The sequence below is a fragment of the Gopherus flavomarginatus genome, chromosome 3 (assembly GCF_025201925.1).
Source record: "Gopherus flavomarginatus isolate rGopFla2 chromosome 3, rGopFla2.mat.asm, whole genome shotgun sequence".
Taxonomy (NCBI): Eukaryota; Metazoa; Chordata; order Testudines; family Testudinidae; genus Gopherus; species Gopherus flavomarginatus.
Window position 1 is genome coordinate 100,380,000 of NC_066619.1, and position 17,519 is coordinate 100,397,518.

Here is a 17,519-nt window from a genome sequence, read left to right on the forward strand (position 1 = left end):
TTCTTGGATGTGATAACATAAATAGAACTGAATTCTAAGCACTGACAGATCTAGATCAAAATGATAGTAGCTGCCTGCAGGTTTGTTAATTGAGGGTTACGCAAGACTTCCACAAAGGTACCTCAGATGCTGAATTAAAGAGTATAATAAGCCTGAATTGATAATGGGGCATTGGTGCCGTAGCTCCTTGTCTGAGTGGACTATATATCTCTTGAGTAGTTCTGTTTCATTCTTTCCTGCTGAGAAGACACAGACAATAGTGTGAAGCCATAGCCTTGAGATCTCTCTGCAAGGTTCTCTTTTGTCCCCCTTCTTTTCTACATGTATGCGAAGCCACTGGAGGCTACAGCAAAATATAGGCAGCAGTGTCATCAACATGAAAATGGTCCTTTGTTTATTTCATTTTCATCAGAACTGATCTATATCTATGCATGGTGATATTCTGCCTGGCTGTGGATCTTGCCACTGTATCTATATTTTTGTGGTTCTATTGCAGTGTGGTCTATGTGGATCTACATTTAGGACTACTGAAGCTTGTGCAAAATGTGGCTGATTGTTCATCTGGTGATGTTGGCTGTAAGGAACATACACAACAAAACTTGCTCCCTATTTGCTTCCGGGTGAACTTAAGATCTTGGCTTTTGATCTATAAAGCCCTTAAAGAGCTAAAGGGCAAACTGTTTTTCTGAGCGCACGTCCAGACTAACCCGCGGCATCGGCGGGTTAAAATTGATTGCTCGGGGATCGATATATCGCGTCTAGTCTGGACGCGATGTATCGATCCCCGAGCGCGCTTACATCGATTCCGGAACTCCATCAATCCGAACGGAGTTCCGGAATCGACACGGAGAGCCGCGGACATCGATGCCGCGCCGTCCAGACAGGTGAGTACCTCGATTTTAGAAATTCGACTTCAGCTACGTTATTCCCGTAGCTGAAGTTGCGTATCTAAAATCGATTTTAATACCTAGTCTGGACGTGGCCTGAGAGTGACCATAGCAGCTGCCATAAAATAGAGTGCTCCAGATAGTACTCCCTGGATTTAATGATCAAGCAGAAATCCTAGGTGGTGAGAGACAAGATGGGTGAGGTAACATCTTTTATTGAACCAACTTATTTTGGTGAGAGAAACAAGCTTTTGAGCCACAAACAGCTTTTCTTCAGGTTTGGGAAGAAGAGCTCTGTATGTCTCAAAAGCCTGTCTCTCTCACCAACAGAAGTTGGTCCATTAAATGATTTTACCTCACCCATCTTGTGTCTCTAGTACCCTGGGACCGACTCGGCTACAAGTACGTTGCATTTCTAAGTGGTGGTCTGTCGATTACATATATGTGAATGATTAGTAATAAATAATTTATTTTGCACATTTACTTTGGGATGACTGTTTTTTCTTCCTTTAAAAGAAAATGTGCCATCTTTAATAATACACATGCAGCTTAAGGCAGGTGATTGAGCCCAATTTATAAAGCTAAAAACAAGAATGAATACATAAATGTTCATTTAATAATATTTCAAAATATACTCTTAGAAATATTTAGGTAGGGGCAGAAGGGAGTTAATTATCCAGTTTGGAATTTAGCCAAGATACTGGGGCAGAAACTGTTACCCTTGGAAAAGGTACATACGTAGTTTAAATAATCACACAGCTTTACTTCTCGCCCCCAGTTGGCTGGTCCAGATATGACTAGCTGCATAAGCATTACCTAAGCATAAAACAATGACAAACTCCTCATGTACCTGCCAGAGCAGTTAGAGTGCATCAAGCATCTGCCCAAATTAGGCACGGTTAAATAGAGCTTTACCCATGCCTGTGTTTCATTGTTATTGCCCATTTCTAATTAAATTCAGTTCCTTCCCCTTCCCCAGGAAAATGCTGGTAGTCTCACCCCAACATGGCGGGTGTCAACAAGAAAGGACCAGCTTTGCTAAGCCTGGAAGTAGTGTCCTGCTGCTACAGCACATGCACTGGAAAAGAGACAATAGTGAGGAAGAGTTAGGGGACAGTGCCTTCCAATACCAGCGCTATCAGTATCCTGGCAAAAAGGGTAAAACTGTTTGAAAGATCTGTGAGAGTTAGAAGTTAAAAGTTTGTTCATTTTCTTTGCAATGAACGACAGTGTGACCTAGTGTACTGGGATTTCACTGAGCCTGCCTGCCCCACTAGCCTGCGTTCCCTCTCCCTGTTTTGCTAGATTAGGTTCTCCGGCCTCTGGCAGCACATACACACAGGTAGGGACGCACCAGCTGTAGAATCACACAGACTGCAAACAGATCTCTATGAGACGACTTATCTAGGAAATCACCTAGCACTCAAGTGCAGCTCCCCTCTGGAAAGTACACCCAAAATAATATTGTCTTGCGTTGTACAGAAATCTATACAACATAAGCTCATAAATTTGCCCTATCCCTCAATGTGAAGGAAGATATGTACAACTTCTTGCCCCCACTCCATTATAAATTGCATAAACTGGGTTTAATAATAAACAAAAACAAGTTTATTAACTATAAACAGCAGATTTTAAATGATTGTAAGGGATAGCAAACAGAACAAAGCAGATTACAAAGCAGAAAAAACAAAACATGCATACTAAGCTTAAGATCTTAAAGAAACTGGGTACAAAATGTCACTCTAAATGTTGACTTAGGCTGGATGCAGAGTTTCTGTAGCTTAGTGTTCTAGTTATTTCTCTTTAGACTAGTGTCCTCTGTCTCAGTCTGAACTCAGCCCTTGCCTTTCCCTCAGCTTAGTTCCTTTGTTTCTTTAGGTACTTTTAGCAGTCTTTCTTCTTGGGTGGGAAGGCAGTGAAGGGAGAGTCCTGTTTGCCTTACTCCCCAGCCTTAAATAAGATTTACATAAGACAAGAATCTTTTGTTTCCCTGTCTTGACCTCCCGCTTCTTTTAGTGGAAAATTACTAGAAATCCAAGATGATGTTTAGTTCCAGGTGACAGGCCCACCTGACCTAGTAGTGTCACAGCTCCATCCTAGGAGGCCTCTCAGGAAGGAGAGAGATTAGTATCTGATGGCCTGTTGTCTGGCGGGTGTCTCCCAAAGACACATACAATTGTAATTGTTACACAGTCAATATTCCTAACTTTAGATATAGAAATGATTCATGCATACAAATTGGATAATTGCATTCAGTAAATTATAACCTTTCTGATGATACCTTACAAGACTCGTCTTGGGTAAAACATATCTCAGTTATGCTATTTCCATATCATAAGTATATTTCCATAAATAATAAATGGGTGTAACGTCACAGTCATAAAGAGACATTCATCATTCAGTAAATATGAATATGGATTTTGGATGAATCATTGGAACTGGATTTGTCTTATGTGGCTAGGCCAAGCAGCTGTGTTTTCTGCTTTGTTTATAAAGTTGTTGAATGGCCTCATGGGGCAGAGTCATGTGGACATCAGAATGCTGAAAATGCTGTTGTTGGAATAGGAATTGTATTTTAAAATGGATTAAACTTTATGTGTGATCTACTAGTAAATACTGTGTAACAGAATTCCAGGGAAGGATGCGGTGTCGGAAAATACCACTTGTTTTGATGAGATATAGCAGTAACAATCAAAGCCCGTCTCGTCATAGCCAGGATTTGCAAAGATGGCCCATTGACCCCTTCAGATTGCATGGCAATGTTTCTTCTTTTGTAAATCCTATGGTATTATGTTTTACTTCTGCTTGTATGGAGATCAGTTTTCTTCAACTAGACTTACAGATGCCTCTAACATTTTAGCAAAACATTTCAGATAGCTTGATCTGCATCAAACCACTGGTCATTATAACAATAATCATCCTTGTTGATGTTGACTGCTTTATCAGTTTGCTATGAAGGAAAACTTAATTTGCACTCTGATCCCTCTCTGTTTGATCCTGGTTGTATCATACAACTTCACACCGACTGAATTTTCCTCTAATTTTCTTTCACTGATGGCATTTTAGTTTCTTTTGAATCATTATTTTTGTTCTTTATTTTTACATACCAGGCCAGATTTTGATCCCTGTACTCATGTTTAAGGATATGATTCTGTCACGGATTCAGTGACTTTAACAGACCTAAGTGACTTCTTCAGCTTCAGCCCACTGCAGTGACGGAGTTGGAGTAGCTGTCAATGCCCACCCACAAGCAGTGGCAAAACTGCATTCAGTGCCCAGGGCTGGGTCAGCCCACAGCACAGAAGCGGTGGCCAGCAGTCAGCCCTCAGTGGGACTCCCGCTGTTAGTCCCTCCCGCCCTGTTTAGGAAAAGTCACAGACAGATCACAGTCTTCCATGAATTTTTGTTTATTGCCCACAGCATGTTTGTGACTTTACTTAAAATGACAAAATCTTAACCTTACTCATGTTGAATAGCACCTGCTTCAGGATTAGCTACATTGTCTTCAAAAGGACTACTTGTGGAGTAAAGTGCTACTCAGTGTAAGTAAAGGGATCAAAATTTGACCTGAAATTAAAGCTGCTCATTTCTAAGCAATTTGGATAATGCTATTCATTCTTGGTTAAGGATCCAGTTAAAAACCCAAACTAATATTGTTTTTGTGCACCATTATTGTACAGTTGTTCCATTTCCATATTTTCTCATTTTGCTTGCTTTATAAACATTTTGAAAAGGTTGAAAGAAGAGGGCCAGACCTTGGAGTATTGCTAGAGAGCTGGGGACTTAAAATTCATTATTTATTGGCTGCTGGTCATGCAATTTTTATTTAATTATTCTTATTTCTGCTCATTCTGGTGTGATTTTGAGTATTGACTGGTATGTATAATCCCCAGGCAATTTCAAATGAGACATTCAAGTTTTGTTTTTTTTCTTGGAAGGAAATGGTCCTGTTTTTGAAATTGATCCCATTATATAGCAGTGTTACTATTGCTCTTCTTAGTACATTTTTTCATTTCAAGATGTTTACCCATTAACTCTTTTGAGATTCATTAAGTGGTAAGTCAGTTAACATCAGTGACAGCCTATGTGGATCTGTGACTTACATGGCTAGTGAACAACTGTTTATTCACTTAGGTTCTAATTTTGACATATTTTACAAATACTTGACTGCTTCTGTGATTGTTTTAGATGCTTTAAAATTGGCTCCTATGACTCCCTAGTTAAAAAAAACCAAAAAACCCTAATTTTTCTCCAAATGAACTGCTAGTTTGATTCCTTTTCAATTTCTTATTTTTTGTCAAAGTTTCTCACAAAAGTTGGGGGTGAACAATTGCAGTCCTATTTGGTTTCCAATGAGGTGTCTACTTTAGAGAGGAAATTTCAATTTGGCAATAGTTCACTTCATAATACAGCAAAGGTTCTATCAGAGGCTGTAGAAATCAGCTGAAATGCTGTTATATCTCTTTGCTGCCTTTGATATAATACACCAAAAGCTTGTCTCTGTTTGAGACAACATAAATAAAAGAAAAATGTTATACTTCAATGGCTCTTGCAGTAAGCAAACTGGCATGCAGGCACTATGAGAGAGAGGTTGAGCTTACACACATCTGTTTACTGGTACCAGACATTTAGCTTTAGGTTTTCAGTTTGAGAAATTGTTGTCTCAGTTTGGTTTTGATATTAGGATGTAGCAGGCTGTAAGCGGGCGCAGACTCACCCGGCGTCACCTCCTGCTGGTTGTCTGTAGGAATTAGCTCACCAGCCCTCTGAAGCGCCCTCTGTTGGCCAGTGATCTGCTACCACAGGGCCCCCATGTCCCTCCTGGACCCCAGTGCCCCTTTCTCTGGGTTGCTGCACCCCCTGGCAGTACCTTTACACTCTCAGGTTCTGGGTCTCCCAACCCAGGGGAACCCCCACCCACTAACCTCACCAGTCTGGGCTACTGCCAGTCACCATCTAGCCCCTCTCCCTGGGGCACACTGCAGTATTAGTAACTCATCACAGGCAAGGGGGTTCAGACCTACTGCCTTCCTCTACCACCCAGTACCCTTTCTGGCCATAAACCGCGCCTTGCAGCCAGGGGAGTTGCCAGCCAGGAGCTCCCCTGCTCCTCTGGCTTTCCCCAGCCCTGCTTCACTCCTAGTACCCTTTCTGCTAGACAGCCAGGTGCTGCTCCCTCTCAGACCAGAGAGAGCCTTCTGAATGCCTGGCTGCCCTGACCTTTATAGGGCCAGCTGGGTCTGTTTGGGGCATGTCCTCCAGCTGAGGCTGCCTCCCAATCAGCCCAGCTTTTCTCTCAGCCCTCTCCCAGGGGCAGCTTTAAGCCCCTTAGAGCAGGAGCGGGGGTCTACCCCACTACACAGGCAAATACAACAGTGGCCTCTTACGCAGAACTTTAAAACTGAACCACTATCAGTGTAGCTCGCTTTTCAAGGTTCCCCAATCTGGAAGTTTTTCGGGGGTCTTCATTAAACCTTAACTGTGGGTTGTATTTTCATCTTGACACACTGTATAATTCCCAGTAATGAGAGCTCAGTGCTCATTGCAAGGGGAATGGACTCCCCGGTTTGTTTTTAATAATTAGCTGAATGTAGCTATTCTTGAATATTGCCTTTTAAAACTGATGTGAATATTTTAGTGCCTTTTCTTCCCAGTAGTTTTGACCACTATAACGCCTTGCTTTGTGGAATCACAGATTGTTCAGACTTCACCTAATAAAGAATGCAGCTCGTGGGATTCTCAGAGGTACTCTTGAAGGCTTGAGCCAGTGCTACATGTTTTCCTAAGACATTACATGGGCTCCTAGTGAAATTCCTGATCTGGTATAAAATTTTATTGATTTCTTTCTAAAGCATGTTACGTTCCTGCCCAAGCATACCATATCTTACAAGCCCTTAATGCCCATTACATTCCAAGACATTAACTTTTTGCAGTTCTGTTTTTTTACCAGCTCTCAGCTGGATAAATACTTACTATCTTACCAGTCCAATTGTCTAACTTGAAAAGAGACCCCTTCTCGGAAAACAAGCTATATTTATATTAATATTTTTAAATGTCCATCCACCACCAAAAGGCACTAGTGCACCTTAAAAATAATGCAGTAATTTTACCACAAGCTGCTCCAGTACCTCAGATGCACACAAGAAAAATGAAATGGTCGTGATTAAACTGATCCATCTAGGAAGGAATGCAACAAGTTCTGAAAACCAAAAGAGATTTCAGCACAGATGATCTTGCTTCTTCCGAGTGAGTGTTCCAGCTGATCTGCATACACCAGCATCTTCAGGGCTCCAGTGCAAGCAGGACTCTGTGCTGGCTTCACTAAAATACACAATACCTCCTTTGATGCTCCATTGGTAGCTAAAAAGGGGGATTTGATGCTAGGTCACATCAGAGTCTAGTTGACATTGGCCTCACACAACCTAGTAGGAAACTTGCTGCAAAGGAACAAGAGTCCATCCAAAAGTAAAATAGCAGTGTCAGCCACCAAAAAACAAAAACAAACAAACAAAAGAACAAATAGAGGGGAAGGGTATATAGTTAAATGATTCCACACCTGATTTTGAGATACCATTCATAATTCAGTTACAGCATATAAGACTTATTTTAAGCAATTCCTACTTGGTCAGTATATATAAAAATTCTGTTGACTATGGTCTCATTTCAACTATTTAGACTCTGTGGCCATTGGAGGAGCCCTCCGCTCCTACACACACTTCTGTTACTTTTGAGTGTATTTTCTACACTTCCCAGGTTTATTGCCATTATATGGTATTGTGACTTATGAAGCTCAAATGTAATTGGTTTTCATTTCCTTCCTTTAATCTCATTCAGACATATAAAATCTCTTTGATCACAAACCTGTTAATTTCCATCAGTCTATTTCTGTCGTTGCCCTGTGTGAAATAGAGGCATGTTTTACATAGAAGACTTGGATGTTTGCAGTAATTTCTGCATATCTGCTGCTTCCCTATGGAGTTCCAATTTACTGAAGCTAAAGTTTGTCATCTTAATTGTGTACAGCTCAGAAACTCGGCTCATGCAGCTCAGCAAGAAAATAAAACACTAATTTCTTCAGTCCAAGTCATATGTAGGAAATTTCATAGACCTGATTGATTTCAGCTGCTTACTTCAAAAGATAAACAAGATATTATTTCTATGTTTAAGTACGGTATAGCATCCACAAAACAAGCATTTCAAAAGTTTAAATTTACAAGAAAATAAATTCTGGGAGATGTGAGGACAGTATAAAAATAAAAAACACTGCACTGAGTTCTGCACACCAAACTCTCAGACTCTTGAGTTTCTCTTGTGACTTCCTGTATCAGGAAGAGGTCATAGTAAAATCAACCTGCTTGGATGATTTCTGTTATCCTGAAGATGTTCCACATAGAAATCTCTCACTGAATTTAGTAGGCATTCCATGCATGAAAAAACTGCAGGATCAATCCATCTATGGCCCTTGTTACCATGGTATTGGAGTACCTCACAATCTTTAATGTATTTATCTTCACAATACCCCTGTGAGGTAGGGAAGCATTATCCCCAACTTCCAGATGGGGAATTGAGGCAGGAAGACACTAAGTGACTTGCCCAAGGTCACCCAGGAACTTTATGATTGGAGCAGGGAATTGAACCTGCATCTTCCTGAGTCCCAGTTTAGTGCCCTAGCTACTAGACCAGAGATTTTTAAATTGCGGTTTGGGACCCCTTAGGGGGTTGTGAGGTTCTTAAATGGGGGATCACAAGCTGTTACCCTCCACCCCAAACCCTGCTTTGCCTCCAGCATTTATAATGGTGTTAAATATATTAAAAAATGTTTTTAATTTTAATTTATAAGGGAATGGGGGTTGCACTCAGAGGCTTGCTATGTGAAAGGTTTGAGTACAAAAGTTTGAGAACCACTGTACTAGACAGTATAGTTAACTAGCATTGGGCCTGATCCAGCACTGTCCAAGACAATGACAGTGTGTGGGAACAGGAGCAGGACTATTCAGAGGTTCGTGTTTGGTGAGTAATGGTATGAGCACAAATGCACATTTCCTATTTTTTATTTAATTTTTGTGAAGCCATACCATAGCTGCTCATTCTGTTGTTCATTTATCATTCTCACTATTAACAGCATTGTTGGAAGAACAGTCATATTCCCCATCTCATTGCTAACAGAACAAATGAGAAATTGCCAGTGAACACCACCATAATCCAAGACCTTTTAAGCAATGGTTTTAGAAAGGAAGTCCTCCTGAGAATATGTATCTGTGAAACAAAGGGCATCTGGAAGACTTCATTCTCTAAAGATTTCTTCTGTTCCTGAGAGAAAAAAATGGTAGTTCATTCCACAGTGGGAACCCAGATGGGATCCTCTTTTGTCATCCTTGAGGACAGAATCATTATTTACATATTGTAGAAACTCACTTATGTGTTGTCAGTCGCTTGCCCATTGTCACAGATCCACAGGATCATTGCTACTTTCCAGATTCTAAACAGTCCCCTGGAGGTACCTGTTCAGAATGCCACTCCCCAAGGGTTCTACTCTTCTTTAAGGGTAGGTCATGTTGCCTCTGTGCCTCCAAAACTGATTCTCTGGGCTCTTGCACTCCCGTTTCACACTGTGAGTTCTGTCCAGCAAGTCCAACTGAGATAGACCCCTCCTCAGAGACTTTTATACTCTTCAGGGACCAGTGCACCACAGCAATTATTTGCAGTGACACCAGGCAGCCTTTTCAAAATAAAACAGAATTTATTAGTCAACTGGAACACTACATCAGAAGCCCTTAGTTTAGCATAGAGAAGCAAAGGTTAAGATATAGTCCGTACTGACGAAGCCAGTGCAATCAGCCGTGCTGCTATGGAATCCATGTCTGGCTCTGACTGGCTGTCAGTCTCAGGTGAGAGCTGCTGAGTCTCTCCAACAGCCACCCCAAACCACCTGTCAAACCTGTGGAGTTCACATGTTCTGCCTGCTGGGTAAGCATCAGTTGCTCAATCCTTAAGGCTCCCAATGTCTTTGTGGATCAATCCTCCATTGATATGGCTCGGTTTCAACCAGTTCTTTAATGACCTAGTCATTCCCCCTCCCAACAGTTACTGTTACATGACAACACCTCATGTCTCCTGCTCTGCCCCAAGAGCAGCTTTTTTATTTTTAACTCCTTGGCACCCACAGGGTAGCAATGCAAAGTACAGGGGGAAACTGAGGCACACATAGGACTAATAAAATAGTACAGAAAATTCCCACTTCATCACAGCCATTAACTACCCAGATTCATTGCTGGGAGATTTGGGTACATAAATAATACAGGATTGATCTCTGCCTGCATCCCAAGAAAGGGGAAAAAAACCACAGGCAGGAGTTGTAGACCAAGCTGGATGAGCAAGCATCTCAGAGAGGTGATTAAGAAAAAGCAGAAAACCTACAAGGAGTGGAAGAAGGGTGGGATTAGCAAGGAAAGCTGCCTTAGTGAGGTCAGAACATGTAGGGATAAAGTGAGAAAGGCTAAAAGCCAAGTAGAGTTGGACCTTGCAAAAGGAATTAAAACCAATAGTAAAAGGTTCTATAGCCATATAAATAAGAAGAAAACGAAGAAAGAAGAAGTGGGACCGCTAAACACTGAGGATGGAAAGGAGGTTAAGGATAACCTAGGCATGGCCCAATATCTAAATAAGTACTTTGCCTCAGTCTTTAATAAGGCTAATGAGGAGCTTAGGGATAATGGAAGGATGACAAACAGGAATGAGGATATGGAGGTGGATATTACCACATCTGAGGTAGAAGCCAAACTTGAACAGCTTAATGGGACAAAATCGGAGGGCCCGGACAATCTTCATCCGAGAATATTAAAGGAACTGGCGCATGAAATTGCAAGCCCATTAGCGAGAATTTTTAATGAATCGGTAAACTCAGGGGTTGTACCATACGACTGGAGAATTGCTAACATAGTTCCTATCTTTAAGAAAGGGAGAAAGAGTGATCCGAGTAACCATAGGCCTGTTAGTTTGACATCTGTAGTATGTAAGGTCTTGGAAAAAATTTTGAAGGAGAAAGTAGTTAAGGACATTGAGGTCAATGGTAATTGGGACAAATTACAACATGGTTTTACTAAAGGTAGATCGTGCCAAACCAACCTGATCTCCTTCTTTGAGAAGGTGACAGATTATTTAGACAAAGGAAATGCAGTAGACCTAATTTACCTCGATTTCAGTAAGGCATTTGACATGGTTCCACATGGGGAATTATTAGTCAAATTGGAAAAGATGGGGATCAGTACGAAAATTGAAAGGTGGATAAGGAACTGGTTAAAGGGGAGACTACAACGGGTCGTACTGAAGGGTGAACTGTCAGGCTGGAAGGAGGTTACTAGTGGAGTTCCTCAAGGATCGGTTTTGGGACCAATCTTATTTAACCTTTTTATTACTGACCTTGGCACAAAAAGCAGGAATGCGCTAATAAAGTTTGCGGATGACACAAAGCTGGGGGGTATTGCTAACATGGAGAAGGACCGGGATATCTTACAGGAAGATCTGGATGACCTTGTAAACTGGAGTAATAGTAATAGGATGAAATTTAATAGTGAAAAGTGCAAGGTCATGCACTTAGGGATTAATAATAAGAATTTTAGATATACATTGGGGACACATCAGTTGGAAGCAACAGAGGAGGAAAAGGACCTTGGGGTATTGGTTGATCACAGGATGACTATGAGCCGCCAATGTGATATGGCCGTTAAAAAAGCTAATGCGGTTTCAGGATGCATCAGGCGAGGTATTTCCAGCAAAGATAAGGAGGTGTTAGTACCATTATATAAGGGGCTGGTGAGACCTCACCTGGAATACTGTGTACAGTTCTGGTCTCCCATGTTTAAGAAGCATTAATTCAAACTGGAACAGGTTCAGAGACGGGCTACTAGGATGATCCGAGGAATGGAAAACTTGTCATATGAAAGAAGACTCAAAGAGCTTGGCTTGTTTAGTCTAGCCAAAAGAAGGCTGAGGGGGGATATGCTTGTTCTTTATAAATATATCAGAGGGATTAATATTAGGGAGGGAGAGGAATTATTTAAGCTTAGTACCAATGTAGACACAAGAACGAATGGGTATAAACTGGACACTAGGAAGTTTAGACTTGAAATTAGACTTAGGTTTCTAACCATTAGAGGAGTGAAGTTCTGGAACAGCCTTCCAAGGGGAGTAGTGGGGGCAAAAGACATATCTGGCTTTAAGACTAAGCTTGATAAGTTTATGGAAGGGATGGTATGATGGGATAGCTTAATTTTGGCAATTGATCTTTGATTACCAGCAGATAAGTATGCCCAGTGGTTGGTGATGGGATGTGGGATGGGATGGGATCTGAGTTACTGCAGAGAATTCTTTCCTGAGTGCTGGCTGGTGAGTCTCGCCCACATGCTCAGGGTTTAGCTGATCGCCATATTTGGGGTCGGAAAGGAATTTTCCTCCAGGGCACATTGGCAGAGGCCCTGGAGGTTTTTCGCCTTCCTCTGCAGCGTGGGGCATGGGTCACTTGCTGGTGGATTCTCTGCAGCTTGAGGTCTTCAAACCACAATTTGAAGACTTCAATAACTCGGACATAGGTTAGGGGTTTGTTATAGAAGTGGAGGGTAGGGTTCTGTGGCCTGCTTTGTGCAGGAGGTCAGACTAGATGATCATATTGGTCCCTTCTGACCCTAAAGTCTATGAGTCTGTGATTACCAGTAGTGAATCTGGCTATAATGAGCAAGTCAATGACAACATAGACTCAGGCTTCCATAATGACCACAATGGAAGTTTAGAGTGTGAAAGAAATGGGGCCCTAATGAATATGAAATAGCTTGTGATCTGTTATGCTTTTCTTCTCTTCTGCATGTCTGAGGTAGGCAACCATGTACAGAGGCAACGTGAAGCACTTGGTGGTCATATTAGTTCTCTCTAGGTCAAATATACTTTTTTGTCCTTCCTTGTAAATTTCATGTGTGGAATACTGAGTGTGTGTATTTTAAAGGCTGCCTATTAATTAATGCATCTCTCATAATTGAAAAAGAACAGTAGAGGTAAAAATAATTTGATACATCAATCGTGTAAAGCTGGGTCATGTTACTTTGATCACCAGTCTTGTTCGTGGTTTTGATTTTTAACTCGTGACTTTTTTTTTTCTTTTTGGTAAGAAAATTCTGATTTTCACTTTGTCTTTGCCCTTTTCTTTAGTCCATCTCTGACCTGGAGAGACGTACAGCATATTATTGTAAGGACTTCTCGTGCAGGACATCTGAATTCTAATGACTGGAAAACCAATGCTGCTGGTTATAAGGGTGAGAGCTTCCTTTCTTATTCACCACGACAGGCAAAAAAAAATCGGACATTTAAAGGCAAAGCTGAGGGAAATAATCTCATATGGCTTGTCTGTCACTTGCAGTATGTGCAGCTTTTGGTCTTTTTCATTAACAAAAGAGACGTGTTCTTTCTCCTTCTCTAAAGACTGAGATTTGAAATTACTAGAAAAGTAAAAATTATGGACTGGATTTTGGTCAACCCTTTCTGCCTACTTTCTGGTAGCACAAAGCAGGCAGTAAAGTATCTTAACCAAGTGTTTGTGTCTTCCAGGCACAGGTGTACAGATGGTCTAGCTTGATGTTAAGATCACAGAATTTAATGTCAAGCAAACCTGAAATAAAACATTTCAATTCGGGAATATAAGGGATTCTGATTGAAAATGGAGAAATGGAACATTTTGACATTACTGAACAGAAATTTTTCAGAACTTTTCATTGTACACAAAGAAGGCTTTGATATTTCAGCTGTTTGCTCTGATTTGGGATGAAAACAAGTGCCAAATATCAGACTGTCTCAAGGAACATAAATCCCAGTTTTCAATCAGACATTTTTCAAAATTTAAAAAAACTCTAGACATATTTTAAAGTTCTCACTAAATGTTTTACTGGTTTTCACCAGCTGTTACAGATATATATACATACCATCATAGTCAATGACTAGCAATACCATATAATTCTGCTTATATTTTAGAGATGGGCTAAAAGTGGACCTTGAATCTAAACACCTCTGAATTTCAAGATGGTTTAAATTCTAGTTCCCATTTCTAAACCTTTTATTGGCTTTATTTCTGGGTTGGATGGAAAACTCAGAAGGTCTATTTCTGATTTCATTCTCATGAGAATTCCACCCAACTTTTAAGATAAGCCTATCTTGTAGGATTTATGCCATTTTGTGTGAAAAACTGAGAACAGTTCACAAAGTATCAGAGCCATCAAATTTTCACACAATTTCGCACTAAAATTTGGCCTTGAATCTAAGCCCTAGCTTTAACCTATTCCAGATCACAGAACATCCACCACAGAACATATTTAATATGTAATTCTGCCCCATGACATTTCTGCTGCATCTGAATTAGAAACAGAAAAAAGGCCCCTTTCATTTTTGGATCCAATCCAGAACCTAAACGATAGAGGATAGTTTTGGAAATGGGGATTCAACTCCAGACCACCTCAAAATTAAAATGTTTTCACATTCAAGGTGTGATCCATAGCCTGGCATTAAAAATGTATTGGAAGGAAATGTGTATTGATATCTTATTATTATGCTTGAAACTCTCTAGTCTATGGTCTTCAAGTGGTGTAAACTGTAGCATTTTGGTTACTATCTAATTTTCAGAATTCTCTCCCTTTGTATTTTTTCACCTGTTCCCGAGAAAGGCAATAACGTCATAATGCTCAGTATCATACTCTGATGTATCTTAGAGCAGTTGTCTCTCATTAGCAAACTGAAGAGTTGTATTAACACATGGTATATTAGCAGTAGCAGGAGCAACAAAGCCTTTATAGTTACAACAATTCTTTCTCTGGCTTAACCCCCCAACAACTGGAAGACACATATGTGCTGTGTTTGAATTGTGGTGGCAGATATTTATGAGGTAAAGGAGTTAAGGAGGCTTTCTCCCCCACTTGTCTAAAACTCATGAAAGTAGACGTGGATGAATGTGGAGAGGCAGGAAATACAACTTCACCTGGCAAAACTCGGCAGTAGACTTCATGGTGGAATTCAAAAGGAGCAAGACAAACTAAGTGCCTCGACCTCTGTGGAGCTAAGGATCAACTTTAACCCAAATAAAGCACCAGTTTTAACTAAATTATTTTGGCAACTTAGGCTAAGCAAATGGTTCCAATAAAAATCCAGCTCTCTTTAAACCTCTGTTGGTTTTGGATGGAAGAGAAGCAAAAGAGTTAGATTAAATCACAACATCCAAACCTGAGCTCGAAGGGGGAGTTGCACACCGCTGCTGGCAAGAATGAGACTGTATTTTACTAGTGCACGTGGCAATATTTAGTATAATATTTCACTATTATCCTTCACTGCTGCCAAGAGTAACAGTTAAAGTATGGGTTTTTCATAGATGAATTACTCTGATCCTTGTGGAATTGTAGCATAATTTTGTTGATGTCAAGACCCATATTTCTTCCAAAGCATGTTCATAACAAGGCCGAAAAGAGAATTTTTCTGAAATTGACTAAGGCAAAGTAAGGCACAAAAAACAAGCTGCCTTTCTTCCATGAATGCTAGAAGATAAAGGAGAAGGGGGCAGGGAGATTGGTTCTTTAGAAATGAGAAATCAAAGGGTGAAAACAACAAAAACTTGGAAGAACGTCTCACTCAAAGGGTCAGCAAAAGCTGGTACTTGAAAGTGGGTCAGCCTGCCTGTTCAGTGGGCTGGCTCACTGGGCTGCATGGCAACACCGTCCCTCAGCACAGTCACTCTCACTGTTTGTCATTGGGGAACAGAAAGGAGGAGCTCACAAATGTAGCTATTGGCTACAAGGTCTCCAGTTTTCTTTTTTTCTTTCTTTCTTTCTTTCTTACACTAATCAAAAAGATTAACAGATGAATAATACTTGAGCTGCCTTATCCTTTGCACTGCAGCGATACCATTTTTCCTCTCCCCCCTCCTCCTATTTCCAGTATACTTTTTCTGGAGAGTAAACAGCACTTATTAAATACCAGTCAACTGAATGAATCTCATGGTTAGAAATAGGTTTTCTTTCTAATTACTATTTCACTCAGAGTCAACAGGTGTCTTTACACAGTAGCTTAGGACAAGGCACTCAAAAAATAGTTTTGAACATTTATTTTACAAGCACTCTCAGTCACAGACCTTGGTCATATGGTTTGCAGTGCATCCTTGATCACTACAAAAAATTAGGCAAACTATAGAATGCTCAGCGTGGCTAGATTCTACCTGTTATGCCACCTCAAATAATTTTTTTTTATAACTAATGCAAACCTCTGGTCTAGCAAGAAGTTAAAGAGCATCCTTTTTACTTCCAGTCTTAGGGGTGTCAAAGTGGTTAATCTTTATCTACTACAGACATTGCTTTGGAAAGGTTACTTGCTTGTTCAAGTGTTCAATCAGCAGTGTAGGTTAATATTGAAATCATAAAAGAAGAATGCAGCATCAGTGCTCACTTGTCTATAGGTTGAAAGAAACAGAATGCAACAAAGTAATTTTAAGAAGCATAAGCATCTCTTCTGAATGGCATCACTGAGCAGGTAGTCACAGTTAGGATCTTAATTTAAAGAGCTTCCCGTTTCATACTTTTTTACTTGGTACTAAAGTTCCATGAGCAGTCCAGGACTGTGCATTCTACCAGCAAGTACACCATTAGGGGGTCAGGAATGAAAGAATTCTAATCCTGACTCTGCCAGTAACATACTGTGTGGTCTTGGGCAACTCACTTTCCCTCATCTGTAAAATGGAGATAATATTACTTATGAGTGAAAAATACAATTTTAGTGAAAAATATCAAAACTTTAACAGGTTGTTTCCATTTTCTGACCACCTCTATAGGCTTTTGCCCCACTGGAGACATTCCAGTAGCCTGCAAGAACTGCAAGTGATATGTACCTTTTTGCATCCCACCTCACCAGCAGCATAGCTCTGATTTGTAAAGCAATGACAGGGAATTTAAGACCTAATCCTGCACCATTGATGGCAACTGAATGTCACTGGAACTTCACTGGGAGCAGGAGAGAGCCCTTAATGTTTGAATAGGCCTTTGAAGGTGTAAACTGCTATATAACTGCTGAGTATTCTTATGATGTTCAGAGCTTGTATTGGATGGGGGCAACACTGGAGAAACACAGAAAGAGGAAAAGGAGACAACACCATTTTTATTCTGATAATAGATCAGGTTGAAACTGATGTCAGAGTTAAGTATTCAAACAAAATTCAGAGAACAACTGCAGTGTCTGCACAACATTGTGGGTTATTTCAAAAGAGCTGAATGAGCTCCTGTGCACATTCCGTCACACATTTTAAATCATGATTTAAGAATTAGATTCATTGCTAACAAATATAAGAATTCTGAATGTGACAGACTTACATTCTAATCTCTCTTGACTTATAGCAGCCACCTATGAGATCTTTTGTCAGCCAGAAATACTCAGAGTGCAGTTCTCTCTGGCCATACCCTGTTCCTCCCCCCTTAGGGGCTGCAGGTCAGTGTAGTAGTATAGAACCATTCCCATAGCTCTGCGCCACTTAAACCAACACCGTAAAAAAAGGTGCAGTAGCACACAGAGTCTAGACCATTGAATGTAGGGTAACTCAATAGAAGATTCTAGCATCCTTCA

General features: G+C 40.5%; 1 protein-coding gene across 4 annotated transcripts in view; it reads left to right on the forward strand.

The window, feature by feature from the left end:
* Positions 1-17,519, forward strand: part of PCSK5 (proprotein convertase subtilisin/kexin type 5) — a 300,518-nt gene that overhangs the window by 172,809 nt on the left and 110,190 nt on the right. For all 4 annotated transcript variants that reach the window (XM_050944093.1, XM_050944095.1, XM_050944094.1 and 1 more), the window contains one exon: positions 13,086-13,189. In XM_050944093.1, coding sequence (XP_050800050.1) covers positions 13,086-13,189 — 104 coding nt within the window. The remainder of the gene's footprint in view (positions 1-13,085; positions 13,190-17,519) is intronic.